An 18,849-nucleotide genomic window follows, 5' to 3' on the forward strand; every position below is an offset into this window, starting at 1 on the left:
TACCATTTATGGTTGTAAAATGTCAAGTGATCTTATTGCCGAGCCCATAAACAAAGCCGTATCTTCAGGCCTCGGCTTTATTTTTTTTGCCCAGGGAAGGATCTCCCTTATTTTGGACGTGAGAGGAGGATGGTAAAACAAACTCCAGGCTCAGGACGAAAATTTAGATGAGTCCATCAGGAAAATATTTTCAGCGTGCGTTAATACATAATCTCTTAGTTCATTTTGGTTATCCGCTTGTAAGTGTGCTTTCCACAGGCATCCATTTAACTGAATTTTCTTGCCTGTTTGCTTTCAAAAGGTGATTTTTGAGTCACACCCAGGGTTGTTTGTCGACGCTGAGATGTTGAACATACGGACTCGACTAGTTCAGGTTGAAAGCCTCGGTGACACCGTGCCGGGCTGGGGAACTTTGGGCTGAGGTCTTGCTTGGCGTGACCTCGAGCAAGTTCTTCACCCCAGTGTGGCTTCGCACCCCGCCTGCGCAGCAGCATTACAGGTTCCCCCTGTGCAGCCCCGGCCCCTTTGCTGCACTAGTGGGGCTGTGTCCGTCCCGCCACGGCGGTCTGGGCTTCTTCAACTTCTTTTGTGTTGCTGGATGTTGCTTCAGTAAAAATAATCTGCATGCCAGGAGGACTGTGCTAACTCATCAAATCAGAGGCACGAAAGGCAGCAGCTGATTTCCCGGGGCCTATCGCAAGTCGCTGTTGCTCAACTCTCGAATATTCAGTGGAGAAATGGTCCTCGGAAATTCATAGGTTAGGAATCTCAAAATCTACAAATGGCTTCTCGTGGCAAACCCATTTAAAGAAATTGCGGATCAAGAGTCTGTATTCATCAGATGCATTTAGTGGGTCTGAAGAATTTTCTGTTGTCTAAAATCAAAGAACAGTTTCCAGAGGACTTTTTTTTTTTTATTATTTATTTTATTTAAAGTTTCAGAGACCTAATGGAGGGTGGATGCGTCTGAATAGTTTTGATCTTTCCTATGCAACTGAATTCTTCTGTGATCTTTTAGGTCTATAAAAGCTCTATCTGTGTCCCCTGCCTCTGGTATTGCTCAGGCACAGCCAGGCTGCGTGTTGAGGAGGAGCTCCGAGCCATGCGGGGCCTCCTTTCTGTGCTGTTGGATCTTTCAACACAGCCCTGGGAGAATAGGCAGAGCATCTGGGGCCTCTCTTCCCTGCAGAAATGAATGCTAAAGGATGATGTTACAAGGGTGTTACCCTGACTGTTTTTGCAAGTTTTCTCTTTTGTGTGTGTGTTACAACCACTCCCCCCCCTCCCCAATTTGCAATGCAGTTACATAATAGGATTAGAGCATAGTTTGACTTGCGCCATATAGGCATATCCAGTTATGAACACGATCATTGATACAATAAATATTGTAGTATTTCCACCTTCTGCTTCCCTGAGACTGTGGCTGCGTATTTATTTTTTATGATGGGATGGGAAATGAGCATTGAAACAACTTTTAAACCATCAAAGTAGCTCAGTCTTATTTCTCAGCTCGGCATGGGGTAAAACCGAAGCCAGCATCCAAGCGGTGTGTTGAAGGTGAACAAATGTGGCAACTGCAACCTTAATGCTGTGACAGTCGGTTAGGACATAGGCAGCCCAGGACCCACCGTAATCAACTGTGGATCTCTTGGAGAGCAGGGTGAGAAGCGAGAATCTGTACTCACCTGGGGGAAAAAAAAAATAGTTTTAAAAAAGTAGGATTTTCTGTTATTCTTTTCTTAAAGCTGAAGGTCCCCACGTGGTATTCCTAGGCAGCTTTCTTGTTAAAATTATTGTGAGGTTGAAAGCTCTGTTGAGGACTCTTCCAAAGAGCAGTGGTGGCTTGCCCCAAACCCTTGTACTCCAAGGGCACAAGTGAAAACCATTTGCTTGCATTACCCTTAAAAAGATAACAAGTTTTTACATACAGATTTGTTAATTTTGATAGAAACCACTTCAGCTTGGCAGATCGTGAGAAGGGGGCAGGTTTGTGTCAAGGGTCAGAAACTAGGGACCATTGCTCCTGGATCCCTATGAGCAGCGTGTGATGGCCAATCCATTCCCGTGTGTGTCCCACAGCCTCGCTGAAGCTTCTGAAAGGATTAAGGAGATGATGGTGATATCACTGGAGGATTTAACTCTGCTCTTGTTATCTTAGTTGTATGGGAAGCTGTTGAGGACATGAGGGGAAAGCTGAAAGTTTCTTTACTATAGTAAAACCTTACTTATACGCGAAACCTTAAACATAACTGCTTAAAGGGTGAAAGGTCCATTAGTTGCGTGGAAAACAAGTTGCAGCCAGGAGGAGAGATTAAATTTTACCTAATTCAATTTCTTATTTTGGTTTTCATGTGTTAACAAAAACACAACAGTGGTTGATGAATAGCATGGGACTGTAACAAAATCAAATCTGTTTGTTGTACATTTAAACACACTTCTTGAAAATATTGTATTGAGGTTGGGTTTGATATAAGGCTGACTTAGAGTCAGGCACATGTGTAGGTGTACATGTCCTTTGACCAAGTAATCAGAAATTTTTTTTTTTTTCATTGTGGTCCTCTTCTGAAAGGCTTTTATGCTCTGTTAGTTTGCAGGAACGAGGATTGTTTGTAGAGTCCTCTTTGTGGTGGTGTGGACAGATGGCAGGTGCTACAGCCCGTTGCTGTGCGCTTTGCTGTGTACAGGCAGGCTTGCCTGCTTGCTGAAAAAGTTGAGAACTTTTCTTAACTTGATCAAAAATAAGTTTAAACTGGTTCTAAGGATTACTGAGATTTCATACTGATGTTTGAGCTGGCCATTTTTTGCCCTCGTTTCTATTCCCACTAGTAAATATTATTTTAAAATGTGAGAGAGCTGAATTTCTGTCATCTGCTTTCTCCTTTCTGCCTTTGCCAAACTGAATAATTCCTCACCCGCTTCACACCAAGAAAGGGTAAAGAGTAGAAGGGAAGAGGCACAGCAAGTACTGCTGCCAATCTGATCTGGAAAACAGAACATGTCCATGTCCCAAATAGGGGCTGAAATAGTCTTGCTGCCTTTTTGGGCTTGCTCTACCACTGAAAGGCAGAAGCCTTGTTTAAAACCTGTCAGTGTTCTCTGTAAAGTTTAAAAACTGTTTTGGGGACACTAGTAAAGTCCTTTGTTTTCTAACTGAAATGATTTCTGTCCTGCCAGCTGTCAGATCGTCTCTTTCTCTCTTTTTTTTTTTTAAGCGTGTCTTGTTACAGCTATAGTAGAGGAGCCTGGGGAGGAGCAGCAGCCCGTAGCCATTGCCCTGTTCCTGGAGAGTTTCTTTTTTATGCGTTTGGGCACATATTGAGCCAGACCCAAATCTGCAATGCCAGCGACTCATCCCTGCCCCGGTGTCGCTGGGATCAGCAGGCAGGTCTTCTTCAGTCAATCTGTTAGGAAAAGCGAGTGCATTAAGATGGTGTTGCTGCCTCCCAGGGAAGAGCCTTCTGTTTGTTTCCTCTCTTCCTTGGCTGTTTTCTGCTCCTCGCCTCTTAGCTTCTCATCTACCATCACTCAGTAGAGTTCTTGCTTTTAAATGTGTTTCTGGCTTTGTAATGGCTTGCTAGTTATATGCTTGCTCCAGCGGTTCTCGCCTGTCCCATCCTTACTAAAAAATCTGGCTGATGGTGATTGCTACCATTTCCCATGGGTTGTGGTGAGGAAAGGATTATTATTTCATAGGAAGAGCTGTAACTGTCTTCAGACCTAAAAATGATCATCCACAGACGTGTTCGTCCTTCCCTGAGCAGTCTGGGGCTGCTTAGTAAAATAGGGAAATAAAACAGTAAATCTCCATGATTCTTGCTTGGTGCTTCCCCTCCCCAGGGCTCAGAAACAGGCAAACCTTCTGCTCCCTTAGTAAGGACACCAAAACAGAAATTGTAAAGGTAAAAGTTTTCAGAAATACGTAAGCGTCATTGAAATTCACTTGGATCTAGTTACTTTCCCCTTCCTCTCCCAGAGGTTGTAATCTAGGGTCAAGCAGCAGATTTGGGAATAAAATCCAAATTTCTGCCATACCTACTATTCCACTCCATATATTTACAACTGCGATTAGCTGGCGGGAGAAAGATGATATTTACCATGTCACTAATGGGTTATAAATGGAATAAACTCAGTGAATGAACTCGAGTGGAACCTGCAGGCTAATATAAGAGTGAACTTTCAAAAAAAAAAAAAAAACCACACAAAAAAAAACAAACCAACACCCCCCCCCCAACACAAAACCAAAACAAAACCCCAGAAAACCCCAGGATGGCAGAATCATCTCTTCAAGGAGTGGAAGAAGCCACATCATCAGGGGTGCTTAGTCTTAGACAAGATAAAACACTGCAGTTGACTGTGAGGGCCTGTTTGTGCATGGGCAATGAAGCAGGAGCCATGGGTGGCCTCGTTCTCTCGTGTTTGCATTCAGCAGACTTGGTTTTCAGTATTTAGAGCGCCAGAGGTTGCTGGTGGCTGTGCAAGAAGGGGGACGAAGACACCTTGCTGGGGGTGGAAATAGGGTAGCACAGCTGGGGAGACTGGCCCAGCACAGGGGGAGTGGATCTGATTGAGAGAGGCTGGATCTATTTTTGCACTTTTTCATCTCTGTATAGAGATACACAATATTTAAAAAGTGATCATTTGTCCTCATGCTGGCTGTAAGAACGTGGACTTTCCAAATATCAGCCAAGAGCAGAAGTGACAGCGATAGCCTTTGTTGCAGAAGGTTATATGGCCTGTGCTGTGGAGTGGGTGACAGGAGAGGCTGAGCATGATCTCACTAAAGGGATGAGTCTGAAATAAAACACGAAACCTTCCTCCTTTTTGGAAAGATCTGGTTTACAATTTTTTTTTTCTTTTTTTAAATCCATATTCCATCAGGCATAGGGAATCCGTGAGGGCCACTAAGGAAACACTGGGACAGAGAGGCAGCTGCCTCATCGTATGTGCTCAGAGTCGGGAACATTTGGATGTATTAAATCTGCATAGCTATTCTGCCATTTATCATAATTTCTTCCAGGGGAAAAGGAGAGTAGGGGAACTGTAGGGAAAGGAGAAGCTTTAGATAGGATGTGCTGTACCTCCACAGAGATTACTTGGATGTATTCTGCGCTCCCTCGCTCTAGAAACCTTGTGGAAAAAATGCCAGCACGGTTTGTAAGACCACAGGATGTTTGTTTTGTAGGGAGACAGGAGGTCTCTTCCTTCCCTCGGGACTGCCCTGCAGTCAGCTGTGGAGGAGCCGAGTGTAATTCTGTGCTTCTGCCTGTTTTCCGACCCTTCCCTTAAATTACTAAGGAAATTTGCTTGCATTGGTCTAACCAGAATTGTTCATATCTGAGAACTTCTTACAAAGTCCCTAACAATGATTCATGACTTCATATAAACAGTAATTAGCAGGAGATAGTTACGCTTATGAAACCTTTTAGTGTGCAAACATAAATATCTCCTGGTAAAAACTTAATTTAGGGGGGAAATGAAGACATTCTTATGGCTAATGCCTCAAAATAAAAGCTGCTGTTGTCTTATTTCGAAGTCTGCTCTGCTTTAATTAAGAATCATCATTTAGTTGGTGTTAGCGGAGAACTGAATTACAGCATTGCCTCAGGACTCCTCCCGGGAATCCAGGTGTTATGCGGAGCACTCTATGATCAAAGTAATAAATTACAGTCTTGCTGGGACGCAGCAGAAGACAAAGTGGATGCGTGGAAGGAATCACAGCGCAGAGATAACAGATAGAATTACGCTTGCTTCCTGCCCCATCGCCGTGCCAGGATACCCTCCTGTAGGTGTAGCAGCCGGGCTGATTTATTAGGAGGAATCTGGCCCACTGAAGAGCTCAGCAGTGCTGTAAAATTGTAGTTAAAACCAGCAGTAGGAGGTGAAGAAGCTGTAGTGTGTTGAAAAAGACCCTCAATACGTATGAACAGCAATGTCTTGTTCCTGCTCTGAAGGACTGTAATGTCTGGGCAAATTTACTAGAGAATAGCTGCTGACAGCCGGCTGTACGCGGCTCCCAGATGGACATGTCCTGTCTGCTTCTCTCGCTTCATGGTTTTGTGTCCTGAGTCTGCTGACAGCCTCCTCTTGGGGCCCAGACCTTTAAAAGTGTGTTTTGTCACGGTCTATCAAGCTTCTGCTACACTCGGGTCACCACAACTCTGCTCTTTCCTTTACGCTCTTCTCCGTGTTGACTCAGGGCCTCATCCTCCCTTTCTTGCTGCCCTTTAAGCTTCATTCAGTCTCTGCCTTCCCCACCCCGGTTCTTAACTGGGGGTTCCTACCTCCTGGAAATGCCAGCCCTAACCCAACCCAAGAGTTGGGTCTTGCCTCTCCCTATCGCGCTCTCCTGCATGGCAGCGTTCACACGCAGCGTGCACCTCCGTCGGGGTGCCAGCGGCTGAGCAGGGGGCAGTCAACTTGGAGGTTGCAGAGGATACGAGCCTGCCTATGTGCAGCATCCTATGTATTCACTGGGGGACTTGCGTGGTCCTCCAGCTTAGCAAATTCTCGTACATTTATTTAACAGCCCTTGCTCTTGCCGGTCCTTGGGTTTGCAGACAGTTATCACTGAGTCAGTGTTTGTAGGAATGTCATCGAGCAAAACCAGCCTGCCTTGACTTTCGCACCGCAGCTTGTGGGTGTTTTCGGTGTTTGACACAGTGTTGTCTCATGGTCTGAATCGAAGCGCATACCTTGGCATCCGTGTGTAATGAGTCAGTCCCAGCATTGCCGCGGCCTGGGCACAAGGGAGGGATTCTTGCGGAGCGCTTGGCTTTCTTCCCGCATCCCCATCCGTGGCCATGCATGAGCCGTCCTTTGCTGGGCTGCGATCGCGCTGGAGTTGGAGGGGAGCCTGCCTTGGATTTCCTGCCTTCCTGTCGAATCAGTCCCCCATGGGGGAGGCATTTTCCTTCCTAATGGAGGTTACGGTCCATCCTACCCTGCAGCATGTACTGGTTTGTACCATATTTGGGGGAGAGCATCACTGCGTCGCTCCTCGCTGAGGTTGTGTATCTGCTACTTGCAGCTCTCTGCTGTCTGTCTGTTCCAGGTGTGTACTGATGGTGTAACTCCTTGGAGTATCTCCAGTCACTGCAGCGCCCTGTGTTTGATAAGGGAGCTTAATGGGCTTGACAGGATCAAAGCGTTTTCATGGTAAAATGATTATAGCTTAATTTTCTGAAAGTGGATTTTCTGTTTCTTTTCTCGTTGTCCCTCTTGAAGCAAACCCAAGGTATTAAAATGTATTCTCCTGCAGGAAACAGGAAGGGGAAGCAAGGATGTCAAGGTGCTTTAAAAAATGACCCAACACACCACCGCTTTTCTGACTGTGGAATCATTTAGAAAGCAGAATTATTTGACTTCTCTGATTCACTATGAAAATATATCTCCCTGCAGATACGGTTTGGCTAGGAAAACACCCAACAGTGTGTATATTTGCTATTTTGCTCTCTGCCCACATATATGATATTACCTTTTACAAAGAATACAGTAGTACTCGTGTTCATAAATAATCACCCAGAGAGCCTTTACCAGTGGTGATCTGACCAACACATCGAGGATGCCAGATTGTCTGTGGGTGAATAGTGGCACTTTCACCACCAAAGCTTAGAAAATAACGGGATTTGTTACTGTTTGTAGGGTTGGGGGTTTTTTAGCATTTCCCTATTGGGAAATGTATTTTGGACCTGTCCCAATCCATACTTGACTTCCATACATTTTCTGGTGTCAATCATATCAGTTCTTCACTGGTTTACTGGTGCAGCTTATACTGGATTGCTGACCAAACAAACAATAGTGTTAAAAGCATATTTTGGTATGATTGCAGCTACATAGCAGCCCCTTGCTAGTGAGTATTACAAGTATAAAAAGAGAACTGTGCTCCCAGGTGACCTGCTAATGTAGAAAACACTTGGCCTGGGATTTCTCCTTCCAAAGCCCTGCTGCGTACGCCTGTGCAGAAGAGGAATTCAGCAGTGAGTGGGGGGAGCAAGCAGGGGCTGATGCTGGGTAATGAAGAGCAATTTCGTGGCGCAAGGGGCTGGGTGCGATAGTGCTGTGTTTCCTGTCCCCGTAGCTGCACTGACGCAATGGTTTGTGTGCGGTGCTGTGACCTCGCTCAACGAACTCATCCAGATGGAGAATAACCCTTCAAAAAACAAGATTTTCACAGTTTATTGTCCTGGGTTCGTGCCAGCACAGTCACCGGCAGGGCTGCCAGCGCAGCTGGGGGCGGCACATTGGAGTGAGGGGGCACAGCTACCTGGAGCATCACTGCCCCTAACTCTTGAATCATGGTCTGGAGGGGAGGGTTTGCTGGAGCGACTGGAATAACATTCCCTCAGGTACTTGGACTTGCCTGACATTTACTGAATATTACATGCCTAATGTGCTGCAGTGTACAAAAAACTTTGGCGGTTGGTTTTTACTCACCTGTGAAGCTCAGTTTTTAGGAATCTCTTTTTCTGGAGGTGTCTCAGGGCTCCTAAAAATGTACGGAAGCTCATTCTTAAATACCATGTCTTTTCAATCTCGCCCTGCCTGGCTCTCTGTGCTGCACATTCTGGCGATTTCATTTATAGGATAATTAAGGGATTTACCTTTTAAAGGTCTTGGGTTTGTTTTCAAATCTAACCATTCCAGCAGTTAGGCATGAGCTAAAGGATTTACAAGCAGCAAACAGCCTACGTGAGCAGCATTTACTGGCGGGAGGGAGAGGGGCTTTCCCTCTCCTGCCTGCTGTGGGAGGCAGGAGCTGGGGGCTCCGGGGCAGGCTGGGGGACAGCTCTGGAGCCAGGGTGTCCTGCCTATGTGGCAGGAGATCTGCATTAAAGAACTGTTTGTATCTGTCCTCTGACACATGAGGAGCACACATGTCAAGAAACAATGTAAATTAGAAAATCAGAGTGCGTGGGTTAACCAGATGGCTTTTATCAGCAAAAATGAACCTGCTTTTTCCTCTCTCTCTCCCCCCTCCCTCCCCCCCCCTTCCAGAAGCCCTACAGAGGCCGGTAGTGTCGGACTTCGAGCCCCAGGGTCTGAGCGAAGCAGCTCGCTGGAACTCAAAGGAAAACCTTCTGTCCTGTCCTAGTGAAAATGACCCCCATCTCTTTGTTGCACTGTATGATTTTGTGGCGAGTGGGGACAACACTCTCAGCATAACTAAAGGTAAGGTAGCTGGGCAGAGGGGCACTGGGAGTGTGTGAGAAGGCGTAGAAGGAAAAGTCGCTGTGGAATAACTGAGTTATACACTAAACCCTATGGAATTTTTTTTACTGTGGGAATTCTTCTTAAACAAATACAAAGACTTCACAAAGTCATAACCTTTTAAAACGTTAAAACTGTCTGATGTTTTTGTGTTGGGCAAGAAACTGTTTGCCAAAACTAAGGTCTCTATTAGGAGCAAGAATTTGAACTGAGAAATTAAACTAAGCTGATTTTAGAGGTTGGCCTCTATCATTTTCATAGTTCTCCAAAACACAGTCCCTGTATGAAAAATGACTGTACAGATACAGTGTTTTCTTACTCAGTCCTTCTGTTCCTTATGTGTACTCCAAGTCACATCTGCTTACCTTGCTAATTGAAATTACTTTTTTATTGTTTATCCACTCCTGTTCTCTCCTAGCCCCATCAAGCCAACTCGGTTCAAATAAAATTTGCTGGATTCATTTTTTAAGCTCGAGCAGTATCAGAGCTGGTGCAGAACTGCATGAGAGCCTAACAAACTCCTGAAGCATGCATTGGACTTTATTTGGCTTTGAGGGGTCCACTCAAGCTTAAAGAAACACACCCCCTGCTCAGTCAGATACCTATTCTTATAGGAGATTATTTAATGATCTGTTAGCCAGAAAGAACCTATCTTTGTCCTCAGCTCCCAGGTTTGCCATGTCTAAATATATTTTCTTCTTGCGCTAAGGTGAAAAGCTCCGTGTCCTGGGCTACAATCATAATGGGGAATGGTGTGAGGCCCAAACGAAGAATGGACAAGGCTGGGTACCCAGCAACTACATCACTCCAGTGAATAGTTTGGAGAAGCATTCCTGGTATCACGGACCAGTGTCACGTAACGCTGCTGAGTACCTTCTGAGTAGCGGTATCAACGGCAGCTTTCTTGTGCGAGAGAGTGAGAGCAGTCCAGGACAGAGATCTATTTCACTGCGATATGAAGGAAGGGTGTACCACTACAGAATAAACACTGCGTCTGACGGAAAGGTAGGCTGCAAGCTATCTAAACCATGAAAGAAAACCTTGCCGGTATACTTTGTCCACTGACTGCACAAGGTCAAGTAGTAGCAATTGAATTGAGCAATTCTGAACCCTGATCACAATATTCATCATCTGTAGTTACAATAAACTGAGATTCCGACACAACTGTGACAAAACAGTTTTACTCCTTTAGCAAACTTCTGGTGAGGTATAATATAATACAGCCTAGTAGCGAAACACTTTAAGGTGGGAGATACTAGAGTTACGTCAGAGCTGAATGTAATAGATATCATTAATAAATTCTGAGGATGAATTTTTGTCCCATATGTTCAGAAGATAATCTCTTTGGCTGCCAAATCAGAAAAGTCAATGCCTGTTGCTAATAATCCTATGAATATTAGGGACAGAATGCTTTTTGAGCTATTCCGCAGTATTTTTAACTACTGTTTCGATTTCTCTACAGTATTTCAGCGTGATCATTGGAGACGGGTAGGCACTTTCACTTTTATATGGGCCCTGTCTCTAGTTTCTTCGGTTTTTTTTCCTAGATTGTTGTGTGCTGTAGCAGTGTTGCAATGCTGTGCTTTGTGGATGCCGCAGAGGAATGTTAGCATAAAAGTGTAGTTTTCCACAGATTTTTGTTTGAATTTCATGGAAACATTTCTACTGGCATTGGATTTCGGAAAAATCTTGGGTTTTAACAAATCTATTTTAAGCAGTGTCTCTTTAGATCCTGTGCAGAAGTTGAAGTGTGGGTCTGGAGCATGGCTGCTGAGGCTTTTCTTGCCAGCATCTGGTAGATGACAGATTTTGTGCCATTAAAGTACTTCAAAAGAAAAAAATATAAAAAATCAAGTATAGTAGTGGCCCACCATGGCCAATTTTCCTTTGTCCTGTGAGAGCTTTAATCTTCTTACAGCAATGTTGACAGCAAAATCTATAGTATGAAAACATAGGGAACCAGTACATAGCATTTCCTATTTATTAGACTCATCAGTCTAAAAGCTTTAATAAGATAAACAGCTTTTATTCAGTAATGAAATACTTTTTGTCCGCTTTAGTAAACAGATTATAATTGAGACAATTCTGACCATGTTATTTAAGGCAACGTATTTCCAAGTTACGGCGATTCTTCCTTTTTCCTCCCATGTAGACACACTCTCTGGTCAAAATCAGCACTGTGAAATGCTGACGTGCAGCATACTTGAACGACTGCATGGCAATCTGGAATATTATTCCTCCTCCTGCCTCTGTAGTTGATATTCCTTCTATTTACATTGATGCTGGCAGATGAACAATGTTCGCATGTGAATATTTTGAACGTGGGCCTCCTTCAGTTGGTGTTAAATAAGCATGTGTCCATGATGTGATAGCACATCTTCTCATTTTAGCTGTAAAAGGATTTGGCATATGAAGGCTTTCATCCCAGCAGAGCTGTTTTTATCCCAAAAAACAGTTCTGCAGAGCTACAATAATCCATTCAGGTCTGTATTAGCCAGGTTAACTGTTCATTTTCAACAAAGTTGCTTGAATTGGTGTTTTTGAGAAAAGGTGCAGGTCAGCACAATTCACTAAAGCAGATCAGCAGCTGATGGTGGTTGGAAATACAAAATCGAGAAGCGGCAGTGACCAAGAGCTGTGGCCCCCAGGCTTTGGCTGTTCATGCAGGGGCGAGCGGAGAGGTAGCCACAGTCCTCCCCATTGCCAGCATCCCTGCAGAAGGGGCGGTTTGCCCTGCCCATGCATCAGGCGCTGTGGTTTGCAGCATGGTGTATTAAACCACATCAGTTTCAATTTGTGTTAATGAGCTGGGCAGTGAATTGCAACAGCTTAGCGGCAGATGTGCTGCCCGCTCTGCTGCTTCTGCTGCTGGGCTGGGGGACGCCACGCTCTTCCAGCACGCTGTCTCTGGCTGTCAAAGCTGAGGAGCTAGGAAGAGAAACAGCTAATACCCCTGCTTTTTCTTCTGCGAAACAGAGACTGCTGCAGCAGGTCCCCGCTCTGAGCTGCTCGTGTCGCACTCTATTACCCGCTTCGCAGCAGAGCATGGCTCTGCCAAAAGCAAGCTCTTACCTTCAACTCCCTGAGCACCTGGGGCCTTCCCAGCCGGCTGTATCATTAGTCAGCCTGTCCGGGGAGTTTAATTTCTGCAAGTGCTGGAGTAAGGATGAATGGCTTTGGTGGGATCATATCCTGTGACCGAGAGAACAGGCTATCGGGAGAAAGTGGTATCAGAGAAACGTGTGGAACAACTTCTGCTCGGTGTGGAGGTGTGCCGTGCATTGCACAGCCCTACCCAGGCTTTTTCCTGGGGAAAATTGAAGGGTCTAGGGAGAAGGGCAGAGGTGTGTATGTCTTTATTTTAGCACCGTTCATACTGAATACATTGGGGTTCAACAACTTTAAAAAAAAAAGAAAAATTCCTCAGGGATTTTTTTTCTTTATTTTCAGTTTAATGGATCATATTCTTCCGGACCACCTTTTAATGTGTTGGGGTTTTTTTTGTTGTTGTTTGTTTGGGTTTTTTTAAGGAAGGCATTAAAAGCGACCTTTCTTGATTTGGCTGGCACAGTGGAGCTAGTCATCTGGTAAACCGCTTCCGTGGTACAGAGGACTTGGTTTTCCTGACTTGATAGTACTTGAGGCAAAGCCACCTATTGAGTAACCCAACTGAATAAACAGCGTTGTCCAGCCCGTTCTTCAAATCCTGCCATCCTCAGCATTAAGGACACAGGATGTGTGTCCTGCTTGAGTCTCTTGGAGCCTCCGGTGGCTGAGCTGGATGCAGACTCGCTCCTTTATCATGGATCTTCATGGATTTTTTGTGTGGATGTTCAATTTTGTCTGCTGACTGGGGAGGGGGAATTCCATCAGGTTAAGGATGTGCTGGAGGTTCGCATGGGCCAGTTTAACCACCCTTACAAAATATACCAGCCAGGAAAGAGAGATGTGGTCTGGTGACAGAAGCTGCAGATGAGCAGCTAACTTGTACAAGCAGAGCCCCTTGGAACAGGACTGGTGTTACAGTTTGACTTGACGATATACAAAAATTGCCCAAATAATGTGTCAACAACATAGCCAGGAAGCAAACTGTGTGAGCCCCTGCGTAACCTCACGCAGTGCAGAAACGCCGAGTCTGTTACCTCTGTAAGAGTACAGTTTGCAGCACCAGGCGGTTTTCTTGGGGGAAATTATCCAGCAAGCGGTTTGAGTTAAGGCTTGGTAGTTGGGGTCAGCAGAGAAGGGAGGTTGCGACTTGCTGGGTTGTATCGGCAGCATGCCGTTCATAGCTGCTCCTTGCTTCATCTTCTTGTGATACATGCTTCAAATTCCAGATGAAGATTTAAACACAGCATAACTGATTTCCAGTAGTGCTGATGGGAAGTAAGGCCTTCAGGAGTCAGTGTTGAGATGTAATCACTGAGAGTTAGAAAAACTCTGCCTACAGAATGAGCACATTTGGTGGGTGCATGTGGGGTTTTTTAACGTAAATGGAAAACTTCATGCGTGTTAAGGCATGGAGTGTTGTCCTGTGGCTTGGTCAGGGTGATCCTAAGTTCTGTTCCCCATACTGCTACGGGTTTGCTGTGAAACCTTTGGCCATTTATTTAACTTCTTTCTCCATCTGTAACAAGATCATATAATCTGTCACATGAAATACAGATAATGTCTAATTTCTGTGAGATTTTGAGATCATGAGATATAAGCCATCATAAAAGCATGGGCAGCTTCCTTCTCCATACTTCTCTAATACTTCTAAGTGATCCTGGAGTTCAGCATAATTTTCTACATCCATACTTTTATATTTTAGTCCTCAGTGTAACATGTGAACTGCTCGTACCACTGCTAGTACTGCAAGTCGTTCCCAAACAGGTATGGCTTGTTTTAAATTGTGGCTGTACTGGCTAATGCTTGGTGGTCCAAGCCATGCAGCTGTAAAAGCCTCTCATGTTGTCACTTTTCTGTTCTCAGAACATCTGTTTTTAAGGTGATTTCACCTCTTTGACCATGAAAGGTGGTTGGTTTGGGTTTTTTTAATCATAGTGTTGAAATGAGATTTGGTCCAGTTACTTTACCAAAAGAATATCCAACTCATATTGGTAGAGGGTTGAGAACATGCTCCCCAGGAGGATGCCTATAAATAAATTTTCTAGAGATAAAGTTTCCATAGGAGTTTTTTTATCAGCAAGTGTAGCAAAAGAAAAACGAGAGTGAAGGGAAAGTAGATTTCTCCAGCCCAGGGTGTAAAACCCTCCGCTCTGAATGGCCTTGCACGTACAAAAGTGTATGTGTTGTCACCAGAGTAGTTAACGGTGTGGTTTTAGCTTGAGTGGCTTACAGACAGGTTGGCCGCTGTGCATCTTCTCCCACTCCCCCAAGCCCAGGTGCTATTGCCACCAGAGGAAATGCCATTTTAACCAGGGGTTATGATTTCCCAACACTGGAAAGGTATGTTTCTACAGCATAGTTGCCTTTTTTGGATGACAAATGCTATATAATGTTCACTTCCCAGAAACCTTACAGGGTGCGTTGTTCTGTTACAAAGGCCATAGCTTGAAAGCCAGCGGTCACCCTGTACCTTGCAGTAGTCTAACCTGTCTGTGACTGATCTGTGGGGTCATTCACGTCTGTGTTTGTTTTCCCCTTTCTGGGTTACACTGTGTGCCTGAGCTGAGCATTTTACCTTTCTGCAGCTCTTTCAAATAAGGCCATGACATACATAGATGGGCGGTTTTTGCCAATTCTGACCATAATAGTTACCATACATACATAAGCATGCGGCTCATTCTCATAAACTTAGGTCGGGATTTGGGCAAGCAGGATGCCGAGGGGGAGAGGCACTTTCATCTATCACTCTGACTTCCTTGGATGATACGGCTGCTCTTTTCACTCGCCTTTTCTTACATGTAGTGCCTGTGCTCTCATATGCTTCAGAATATTTGGACTTCTCCAATGCCTCTCGTTCTCATTTTGGGTCTGTATAGTAAACAGATGCCTGCAAAGGAGGAGCATCCATACGGGAATTGCCAGTCTCCAGTCCAAAGGTTTTACTCAAGTTTGAGGGTGGTTTTGTCCCTCCCTGCAAACTTCCCCCCCCCCCCCCCCCTTGCAAATGCATCTCCCTTTTCTGTTGGATGTATTTGCTTATTGTTGGAGCTTCACAGATGCATTTTCTTTTTCCATCAAAAAATTCTGTCTAGGTGGAAGAAGCAGAATTTGACCCTAAGTCTGGAATTTTTGGATGTCTGGCAGCCCCATCAACTTCCTGGCCTCCCGAAATCCCAGACATGTGGCCACTGCGCATGCACAAACTGTTGAGTGCATATCCAGCGAGTCAGAAGCATTTGGGAAGTTTGATCATAGCTATTGGCAAGTAATGTGCACGGTAGGACCAGTGCATCTCACGCATTTCACAGTGCGTGGACTGGACAGAAATCTGAGTGGCTAACATGGTGCTGCTCTTCCTGCGAGGTTGTCCCTTTCCAGACCTTGGTCCTTTGTGAGAAATGGAGCTCTTCCATCTTCTGTGTGCTGCGTCCAGCATAGGCTGTTGCACTTTGATACAAAGATTTCTCCCTTTCCTTCAGGTGTTTTCAGCGTCACTTTTTTAAAAATTAAATTTCTAGCTTTTGTCACCTTGCCTAGCAGAAGACTGGGCTTGAGTGTGAAAACTGGAAATACAAAGCTCTGGTGGTAGGGAGTCACTTGTCCATTATCTTTAGTAGGCTTTTAGGCTTAAAATGGATCATCTGTATAAATGTTAAAAAGGTAACAAATATGGGTTATCATGCCTCTCAGCAGGTTTTCATTCAGTGGTAATGATTTTACTTCTGTATTATTGATCGGTGCCCATCACAAGAACGGAGCAGAGCAGCTCCCTAACTTCATGCAAAATACTGTGCAGAAGCTTAGGCCAAAAGCAGGGAAGCCACCGGTTTGCTAGTGACACTTCAGGGAGAATTCAGGCAGGTGAAAATGTCATAACCCAAATAGTAATAATGGAATCTAGACACCGAGGTTGACACCCCCCTACTCTCCAGGAAATGTCCCACAATCTTTACTGACCAGCCTTTTGAAAAAAGACATTTCAAGCAACAGCATGCCAATCTAATGCTATTTGCAGTCATTCCTTCCATATTGTTTCAGCGAAGTGCATGTATTTTCTCCTGAATCCATGCATTTCCCATGTAAGCGTTGATTGTTCTCAGCTCTGAGAGCCAGTTACAGAGCTTGTGGAGCTCATAATACTGCAGCTCAAGTAGAAGCAATGCAACACTTTGTTTTCACAATTTTATAATGTAGTTTCTACGTATGGATGCTCCGATGTGCGTTATGTGAATGAGCTTTCTCTTTCTCTTTGGTTCCTAGCTGTATGTCTCTTCAGAGAGCCGCTTCAACACCTTAGCAGAGTTGGTCCATCATCATTCAACTGTCGCAGATGGGCTCATCACCACTTTGCACTACCCGGCGCCCAAACGCAATAAGCCCACTATCTATGGCGTGTCTCCGAACTACGACAAATGGGAGATAGAGCGAACTGACATCACGATGAAGCACAAGCTTGGTGGAGGGCAGTATGGAGAGGTGTACGAAGGAGTCTGGAAGAAGTACAACCTTACAGTGGCTGTGAAGACTCTAAAGGTAGGACTCAAGTCTCTGAGCGTTCCCATTCATCTCCTTTCAGCAGGAACAGAGTTCAGGCAGGCTGCCTGCCCTCAGCCAGAGTTAGACAGTTTGGGTTGGTGACAGCCCTTCCTTTCTACGCTGTAGGCTTGGAATAGAGTATTTTTGGAAGAGCTTGATCCTGTTACGATTTTATGTGATACCTGAAACGCTTGTAACTAAACAAAGGAGGATGATAGCAGCGTAATTTTTACTTTAGAACAGATGAAACCTTAGAAAAGTAAATAGTGCCGTGATGTCTCGCATTCAGGGTGTGGCAAAGGTGAGCTGTTTGTGGATGAACACACTAACACAAGCTGGTGTATTAAGGAAAATTGTGGATTGTGAGTCAGGCAACATAAAATTCAAAGGCTGTGCTTCAGGGAGGCTTTACATGTTTTGATTTTCTGTCTTATGTGGTGTCTTTCCCAAAAGACAAGCTCCCTGTGTACCTGGAATTCTTAAGCAATTGTTCACAGCTGCTTCTTAGCAAAAGATACAAGAGGAGGAAAAAGTGTGTCCAAGGGAAAATGTATTAAAATTTGTAAGTAGCTTTAATGAGGAACTGGATAATCAGTTCTGTTTCTGGCTCTGCTCCCTGATTTCTGTGTCTTGGTTTCCTTGTCTCTTGAAATGCAAATAATGCTCTGTGAGTTCATAAGGTCGTTGCTTAATTCATTTATGTTTATAAAAATGTCTTGAGATCTTCTGGCACCATCCACACACATTGCATTTGATTGCTTAATAAGAGTTTATGCTAACTTGACACCATGTTCTCTCTCCTCCAATGGGGATGTGGTTTGGTCTTGCAGAAACGAACAGAATGGTGTTTTTTGTTTGTTTCTTTCTGTTCTTTGCAATGGAAATTTTGAAGTGGAGAGAACTGTGTAGATGCCTTAGTGTCAGGGGAAGAACGTTTCCTTGATTTGGGGAAAACATTTCTTCCTTATGCTCTGAGCAGTGGCTACCTCAGTATTTCTGGGTTGCTATGGCTGCGGAAAGTATTTTCATTTTGGCCTTTTTTGTACTCTGGAGGTTCCTGCTGCTGCTCCCCAGCGGAGGAGAGTCCAAGTGCCTGCTTGCACAGGGAGCGAGTGACACCTAGTGTTATCCCTGCTCAGATCCAGTGCTCTGGGGACCGCAGGGCAGTGGAGCTGGGATGTGACCAGGTTGAACAAAATGCCTGTTTATAGTGAAAAGGAGAGACCAGTTCTTTCCTGGAACATTGTTTGCTGTAACATCTCCTTTCCTGCTTCTGGCTGCAGCGTGAGGATACCTGACGTCTTCAGACTTCTCATTTTGCTCCAAACTGTAGTTGTTGTTTTGATTCTCTTCTCTCTAAACCCCATCAACAAAGGCAAATTGCGTGTTATCCCATAAAATCTGTTTGTGCATAAGGAGAAACCTTAATACAGACCATAGATGTTTCAAATATATCAAATAAATATTTAATGAAACATGACTAAAAGTGGTTCATAATGTAGTGTGGAGCAGCATGTTCCACTGGGGAATGTAAGAATAGCCAAGAAGAGAGTTGAGAAACAATTCAACCTGCAATTACGCACACTAAAACCATCCTTAAAAGCAAATTTATGATTCACCTTCCTTAAATCCATCAGTCTACTGCCTGACAGGTGGGATTATAGCTTTCTTCAAAGTTTTGGGAAACACTTTAAAATCACATTTATACCTGGTTCTACTGGGGAAAACAAGCCCTCTGCAGCTTCTGCGCAAACGTTCAAATGACTCGCTTGATTTTCCTCTGAGAGAATATTTTTCAAAACTTATATGACTCTTCTTGTTCCTTCCCCATCTACTCCAGATATCTCTATAGGAAAGATAAAGAGGAAGGAAAACTAAAAGAGGAGAAAAAAATCATTCCAGCGTCTTTTTGAATCGCGATGCTTACGAACACCCATTTGTTGTTCAGTTTTCTATCAAGTGTCTAAACGTAGCTCAGCTGGCACAAAACACTAGATC

At 44.5% G+C, this 18,849-nt stretch overlaps 1 protein-coding gene across 4 annotated transcripts in view; it reads left to right on the top strand.

Moving 5' to 3' along the window:
- The window catches only part of ABL1 (ABL proto-oncogene 1, non-receptor tyrosine kinase), an 84,312-nt gene that overhangs the window by 51,020 nt on the left and 14,443 nt on the right, over positions 1–18,849 (top strand). For 3 of the 4 annotated variants that reach the window (XM_076355816.1, XM_076355819.1, XM_076355817.1), the window contains exons 2-4: positions 8,995–9,168; positions 9,917–10,212; positions 16,576–16,848. In XM_076355816.1, the coding sequence (XP_076211931.1) occupies positions 8,995–9,168; positions 9,917–10,212; positions 16,576–16,848 (743 nt within the window). Of the gene's footprint in view, positions 1–7,051; positions 7,156–8,994; positions 9,169–9,916; positions 10,213–16,575; positions 16,849–18,849 lie in introns of all 4 variants that reach the window. The other variant, XM_076355818.1, reaches the window with a different exon arrangement.

The sequence above is a fragment of the Aptenodytes patagonicus genome, chromosome 18 (genome assembly GCF_965638725.1).
Source record: "Aptenodytes patagonicus chromosome 18, bAptPat1.pri.cur, whole genome shotgun sequence".
Lineage (NCBI taxonomy): Eukaryota > Metazoa > Chordata > Aves > Sphenisciformes > Spheniscidae > Aptenodytes > Aptenodytes patagonicus.